This window comes from Theobroma cacao, chromosome 3 (assembly GCF_000208745.1).
Source record: "Theobroma cacao cultivar B97-61/B2 chromosome 3, Criollo_cocoa_genome_V2, whole genome shotgun sequence".
NCBI lineage: Eukaryota > Viridiplantae > Streptophyta > Magnoliopsida > Malvales > Malvaceae > Theobroma > Theobroma cacao.
The window spans coordinates 15,066,824-15,074,797 of NC_030852.1; the positions used below are offsets into that span (position 1 = coordinate 15,066,824).

The following is a 7,974-nucleotide window of genomic DNA, read 5'->3' on the forward strand; positions in this document are numbered from 1 at the left end:
AACTAAAATAAAGAAGAATAAATATAAAATAATTTGAAAGAGATTAGAGATTTGATTTAAGCTATATGATCATGTCTAACAGTATCAACTTTGTGACAAAAAAGACTGAAAAAAATATCATCCAGAGTTTGAAAGTAAATTTTCATCTAATTTATTTCAACAACTGTTGACCTACTTGACTTCAATCATAATCAATAAATATTATATACACAACAAAAAGTTAAGAACAAATAAATATCACATATTTGTCATATCAAATAATAAAGAGAGTTTCCAAAACCCAAGCGAAAAGAATGATAAAAAAATGAAAAACAAAACAGAAAAAAAAATACCTGGATGCAATTCTGATTTTTTTAGTTTTCGTTCTTCTTAATTTTTTTAAACAAAAAAACTCTGATTTGCAGAAAGGGAGAGAGGAGAGGGAGATCAATAGGGAAAGAGGGAAAGAATATTTTTTGAGAGAGGATTTTTTTGGAAAAAAATAACTTTCCTGAGAAGCTGGCGTGTTTTAAAAAAAAAAAGAAGATAAAGCTCCTAATTGGAGCTTTTTTTTAAGCTCTTTTTTTTAAGATTTTATTCTTTAAAAAAAAGCTACTTTTTTTTAAGAGCTTTTCACGAAATTTTGTTTGGCCTAGCTTTTACTTTTAAGTAGTAGATAAGCTAAAAATAAGCTAGGCCAAACGGGCACTAAGTGATACTGAACCCAACCCAAGAAGAGAATTTAAGAAACATTGTATGGCTAGCACTCTTCGCAATGGAAAAGAGGTAAGTAATAAAGCTTTAAATTTTGAGATTTCGATTCAATTTGATGAGAAAGAAATTGAAAAAAATGCTAAAAAAGAAAGTGTGGTTGAAAAATCTGTTGAAAATTCAAAGAAAAATCACAATTAAAATATGCTTTCGCATCTCCACCACCTTTTCCTCATCATTTTTAGCAGCAAAAACTTGACAAACAATTCTAGAGATTTCTTGAGGCATTTAAAAGCCTGCACGTTAATATTCCATTTGCTGAAGCTTTGGAACAAATTATATTAAATTCTTGAAAGACATCTTGACCAAAAAGAGGAAACTATAAGAGTTTGAGACAATTATACTAACTGAGGACTGCAGTGCTATAATCCAGAATAAGCTTCCACCAAAGCTTAAAGATCTAAAGAGTTTTTCTATTCCTTGTATTATTGGTAGTTTTAAAATTTCTAAAGCTTTGTGTGATTTGGGTGTTAATGTCTCAATAATGCCTTTGTCTATTGCCAGAAAACTTGGATTTCAAGAGATACAACCTACTACAGTTACCTTGCAATTAGCAGACAAAACAATCATGCACCCAATTAGGATTATAGAGGATGTTTTGCTTAAAGTTGGGCATTTATACATTCCGATGGACTTCGTTGTGCTCGAGATTGGAGATGATGTTGAAATTCCTCTTATTTTGGAAAGACCATTCTTAGCTACAGTTGGAGCAATTATTGATGTGAAGAATGGAAAAATAACTTTTAGAGTTGGAGAGGAGGAAGTAGTGTTTAATTTGTTCAATGCAACTCAGTATCCCTATACAGATAGTTGCTATAAAGTGGATTTGGTTAAAGAGGGTAAAGGTAAGCTTAGTCCACCACCTTCAACAAAGCTAGAGCCAACTCTTGAGACAAAACCACCACCATTTTCCAGTCATCTTGATTTTGTGGTTGAACAGTGAGTAGTATTTTATGATTCACAACTCCATCTTTTGCCATGGAATCTTAAACCATATTGGGGCAATACCTTCAAGGTGGTAAAGATTCATCCTTATGATGTTATAGATATTTATAGTGGCCTTACCAGAGAAGTCAAGGTCAATAAAGAAAGTCTTGAGCTGTATAAAGTAGTGTAGAAAGAGGTACATAAAAAAATGTAAAAATAAAATTTCAAAAGAAAAACCATTCCTCCTAGAAGTGAGAATGAGGAAGACAACAATAAGGAAGAGGAAGAATAGAGCTTCACTAGATTCATCCAACCTTCAAGGGAGTTGTGAAACCTCTACTTTCATAGACGTGTAATGAAGGTAGACATGATGACGCAGATTAAGGGTAATTTTGTCATTTTCCATGGTGAGCTCCTAAAAGTGGGTTTTTAATATTATTAAGGCCTAGTAGGCCTAAGGAATAAATGAATGATGTATATAATGATGAAATAAAAGAAGAAAATAGAAATAATGATAATTTTCACGATAGGGGTAAAATGGTTATTTTGGGTCTTGAGTCTAAAATTTTAAGTTTTCATGAACTCGAGTACCTCTAAGCTATTGTGGACCTTTTCTCAGTGTCAAAAGAGTAAAAAGTTTGAGCAACAGGGAAGAAGAAGACAAAGTAAACTATGCAATGGCATTTTTATAAATAAGTGGAACTTTGTCATTTATAGGATAAATATCAAATTTTTCCAGCACTTTCTCCTCACTTCCAACAGCTTCTTCTTCTTATTCCCATTTCTATTCTCCATTTCACGTTTTCCTTTTTCCATGGAAGCCTCTCTTGAAACCTCCATGATTTTATCATGGTAACCCCAAATTTTATGTTTTTATATACCTTGTCATAGGATTTTTCATGCTCTTTCACGTCTACACCTCAAGAACCCTCAAAAGTCTTTCCCCAATACTTTCTCTCACTAGTTGGACATTTTAGAGAGAGAGAGAGGCTTTCCATAATAGCTTGACAAACTCTTGAAAAGGAATTCAACTACAAAATCACCAAGGTGAGTAGTTAGTTAGGTTTGATTTTATGTTGTTGATGATGGTCAATAATTAAGTTGTAGACGGTTTTGTTGTTGAAGGTTAGTTATTTATTCCTAGTGTGACTAGAGTAATGTGAATAGATAGCTAATCAAATGATAATTGGATGTTAGTTAGGAAAAACTAGCAAAATTTGATTTAGGAAAATAGCTTTAGGAATAATATTCATGTCAACTAAGTTGGTGTGATGCTATTGTGTGTGATAGGTTCCAACAAGACCTCACATCTCCCTTTAGAGCATTAGTGGAAGTTGGAGTCGATTTAAGAATCAACAAAGACAAGTAAGTGAATTTGCATTAAAATGTTTCGGAATAAATGATTATATGCTTGATTGAACAACTTGAAATATTTTATTGGTTTCTCTTTAAAATTTGCATGGGAACAAGCCCTTGATTAAATGTTTTTATGTTGTGAAATATGAATGTAATGAACTCATATGGTTCTAAATTATGTTGACGTGTATGTTAAGCATTGAATGGCACTATTGGGTGATAATTGTAACCATGCATGTGCGGTGTGGGAGTGCACATGACGGTGATAGTGGTGTGCTGTGTGAGTGCACACACTAATGATATATGCCATGAGCGTGATAGTGGTGTGCTGTGTGAGTGCACGCACTGATGATATATGCCATGTGTGATGTGGGAGTGCACATGATGATATTGCCTTGTGTGGTGTGGGAGTGCACAAGATGATTGTAGCTATGTGTGGTGTAGAAGTGCACATTAGCTAGTGAGATGGGAGTTATATACATGTATACACATACATAGAGAGGTTAGGGAAAGTATTATTTGTTTGCATTGAATATTGAATGTTAATATTTGACAAATGCTTTCCAATTAATTTTCATTGCAGCAAAAATGGGTTTCTTTGTAACCAAAATGCTTTTAATTTTATTGCCCTATTTCTCGCTGCAGCGAAATTCATTCTCTTTGCAGCAAGAAAATCTCGAGTGCTAGGGGCTTGACTAGCCTAGATTTTAGCTACAGCGAAAATGCATTCTCGCTGCAGCGAGAAATTCTCAGGTGGGTTTTCACTGCAGCAAAATTCATTCTCGCTGCAGCAACAAACTCTCGGGTTGTGGGTTAAAAATTTTTCCCTGAAGTTTGCTGTAGCGAGATTCGTTCTACTGTGCTTGCCTTGCTTGAACTCTACTGTACTTTCACTCTTTAACTTCTTTATTGATCATGGATCTTTCAATACTAAGGCGTGAAGAATTTTAATTTTGATATTTTTTCGAGCATATGGGTAAAATAGTCATTTTGTCACCCTAGGGGCAAAATTGTAATTTTATACCACCTAACACTTGTCCAGTAGATGAATTTCACCCATTATTATTATGGATAATTGAGGAATTTTAAATGGTGGAGAAAGATTGCTTAATGGGTAAGTATGACACATGGACCAATGGAATGGTGACATGTGTTAAATTCTCATCCATTTATTATTTTCCTTATAAATTAGCACAAAATCAACCCATTTCTCTTCATATAGCCGGCCAAAGGAAGAACAAAGGAAGAAAAGAAGAACAAAAACCCTAGGTGGAAAAATTCAAGGGAAAAGTGTGAAAATTCAAGGAAACAAGTGAAAAAAGGTAAGATTTTTCAATTTTAGCTTGTGATCTACCTTTCCTATGCATTCTTTTTCATTTTTCATGGTTGAGAATCAAGTTTGCATGAGGATACCCTTGTTGGCCGGACATGGGGGGAGGAGTTTTGATGCTTGATTTGGTTAGATTTCAATATATTTTAGTGTTTTAAGTTGATTGGTGATGTGTAGCATGAAAATCAAGCAAGAAAAATTCATGTTCTCCCATCACCCATCATTGGCCGAATTTTCCATGTAAAGTGTGGATGGTGGATTTGATTTTATTTCAAGTGAATTGGTTAGGAAATGATGAATTATGGTGAGAAAATCAAGTTGGAAAAATCATAATGTTGATGAACCCACCATGGCTGAAATTCCCAAGAGAAAATGTGAAGGTGATTTTGCTAAATTTTATGCTATTTGACTTGTGTTTGATGGTTTGGAGAATTGGAAAAAAAATGGAGTTAATTGGAGTTGAATTGGACATATTGGCCAATTAATCGAGTGATAGATCAGATTAGGCCAATACCGTTTTATTTAGGTACACAATTGAATTTGTGTAGAACACTGTGTTTAGACAATAATCCGAAAAATTTGCATTCCATTTCATGCATCCATATAATTTTATAAAGGTTTAGCACCAATGTGGTAAATTGCTTGATTGTGCATTATGTCTAGGTGGTGAATCCTCCGATAAAGGAAAAGAAATTGTACCCGAGGATCGATAGTCTACGTACTCTAAAAATTCGACTCCCGAAATAGTGAGTAACCTTTCATCATTTTAATTATCTAAAGTGGTCTTTTTATTCGATTTTGTGAATTTTATGGAAAATGAGTTAAATGGTAAATCTTTGTGTTTTATAACTAAAATGTGATTTAATGAGATGATTTTATAACATTGTCTTGAAATTGAATGGTGGTTTGCAAATAGAGTAATTGGAGATTGTTTTCATGTGTTGTAAATTCATGGTTTGAATCGAATGGCTTATGAAAATATTTGCATGAATGGCTGAATTGGTATTTGTGTTGAAATATATGAACTGTGTATTTAGCCTTGAGAGGCTGGATTGTGAAATAATTGCCATGTCATGCTATTGCAAATTTTATTGTATGGTGGGTTTAGCTTGTTGCAGTGGGCGGGTTCTGTGGACCAGCCTATTAGAGGGGCACGAAATCCGGTTATATATGTACCTCGATCGGAGAGGCGCATAGGGTATCTCTTGAGGTATGGTTAGAGTTCACATCACGCCGAACCACCTCGTGATGATGAACTCTGCTAATGCCAAGGAACGACTGTGTTTTTCAAACTAAAAATATGTTTATGTGTATACGAAACTTTTTAACAGCCTTGGCGGACTCGATTAAATGTCTCGGCCAAGGTATTCCCGAGAATGGTTTTGGTAGGAGCCAAGCTTTTAAGATACTCATAAGCCATGTTGATTATTTAAATGAAATGAATATTTATGTTTCGAAATACATATTGAGATGGAATCTTTTAATCATCTCCATTTACTCGACTTTAGATATTTTGGATGATGTTTGTTTACTCACTGAGATTATATAATCTCACCACCCTCCTTTCCACCCATTTCGGGCTCAGATAGCTGATTTCATCAAGGCTATAGATAGGCTGTAGATAGCTGATTTCATCAAGGCTACCATTGGATTTGCATCCTCCAAACTGTAGGTTCACAGTCTTCCTTACTTTTGGTTATTCGGGGGCCCACTGGTTATTGTAAATTAAATTAAATACTCTAACTTACTGTATTACAGCATGTATGAATTTATTTTGCTTTTACGCTATAAAAAAATTATTTAAGTATAACTCAAAAAATATTATTGTATAAGAAAATAGAATATTTTAATGAATATTTCTTTTATTTTTTTATATCCAAATAATCATAATTTCATTTTAAATGAAGGTTTTAGATGTTTAAACTTATTTTTGATTATGAATTATGTGTTTTGTACTCGCATACTACATTTTTAGCTAGTTTCAAAATTTTTAGGGAAAAATGACTAAAATGCCCCTGTGAGACAAAAATAATTTTTTTTATTGTTTTAAGTTGGAAATAGTTTAAACTCTATTAGAACATGATATTTGACAACGGTTACTCACAGGGGAAATGAGAAACTGATATTAAAGCCTTGCGGGGTTTCGGTTAGCATTCCGAGTAATGAGTCTCTATCGGGACACTGCGGTGGTTGTCATGGGCTCAAAGGGAGTACCGGGTCGTGATAACGATAACTAGTTATCTTGAATTTTTATCTTTTGGTGCAAAGGGTATTTGTTTAGATTCATGCTAAAATCTTTTGTTAAATATCATTATTAAGATGTTATTTCCACAATTTTGAGCACTATATCTTTTCTTTTGAATAATGATGAATATCTAGAGAAGGTTTATATTGATGTGAATTGTAGATTATGTCATGAATTCTAGAATTTGCTTGATTTTCCCTCGAGGTGAAATCCTAGGCAATACTTAATTAGGGAGATGATTTAGGCTATTTTTGGACCGTTAAAGCCTAAAAAGCCAACCTTGTTAAATCTTTATCCCTAGTATACCTTTTTGAGCTTAATTTCTTTTTTTTTTTATTTAACTACATAAGAATGAGTCTAGCCTTAAAATAAAATTTTCAATTTTGCAACCCTCACTCCTAAGTATGTATATTGTTTTAGGAAATCTAAATTGAGCTAAATGTTGAAAAGGTGGAAAGGTGATGTTAATGTGAAAAAAAAAAAGTTCAAAATATGAAAAGTAACCTCACTACCTACAATACAAAGAAAATAAGTTTGGGGGTGTGAAATTGTAAACTTGTGAAAAAAAAAATGTGTTGAAAGAAAAACAAGAAAAGGTGTACTAGGAGAAGGAGAATAGAGATCTATATATAAGTCCTATAATAATTATGTAATACCCCGTACCCTCGTATAATAGTTAACATAATAGTCCCGATAAGACGAAGGAATAATTAATGCGAGTTTATGTGCTAAAGAGTGATAAAGGAGTAAAGGAATGTTCCAAAGTAAAATATTTCGCACACGTGAAAATAATAATAAAATAATAATATCTTCGTCAAAAATGAATTAAGGCATTAAAAGGTGATTTGGAAGTGAAACAGGACATAATAATATGTTTCGGGATGAGAGGAGACAAGTAGAAAATTTTGAAATAAAATAATATTAAAATATTACTAATAATAATAACAATAAATGAATAAATAAATAAAATGAAATGAATAAAGAAAAGATGAATAATGAAACGGTAAGACGGGTGGAAAATTAAGCATGGCCTTTTTTTTTACTTTACTTTGACCACATGGGAGAAAAAGAAAAAGAAAATAAAATAAATGGAACAAAGGTGGAGTGGGCAGCCGCCCATGTGGCAAATAAATTAGTTAAGAATATATATATTATATATATATATATATATATATATATATATTAGTGATAGATTGAGTTAGTAGGGGCCGACCACATGGAGTGAAGGAAAAAGGAAGAGAAGAAATAATGATGATGATGATGTCGGCAAAGGATGAGAAAAAGAAAGAAAGGAAAGAGAAATAAAAGAGATGAAAGGGAGAGAGATAAAGGAAAAAAAAATCTGGAAAGTGGCTTGCCAAAGAAA

The 7,974-nt window shown here is 32.9% G+C and overlaps 1 protein-coding gene and 1 long non-coding RNA gene across 2 annotated transcripts; both read left to right on the forward strand.

The window, feature by feature from the left end:
- On the forward strand, positions 755–1,693 carry LOC108661149. The gene is made up of 2 exons (XM_018117040.1): positions 755–765; positions 1,186–1,693. The coding sequence occupies exons 1-2, from the start codon at positions 755–757 to the stop codon at positions 1,691–1,693; spliced, it is 519 nt and encodes a 172-aa protein (XP_017972529.1).
- On the forward strand, positions 4,318–6,758 carry LOC108661264. Its single transcript, XR_001927016.1, has 3 exons — positions 4,318–4,355; positions 5,027–5,109; positions 6,470–6,758. It is a non-coding gene; the product is annotated as an uncharacterized LOC108661264 (long non-coding RNA).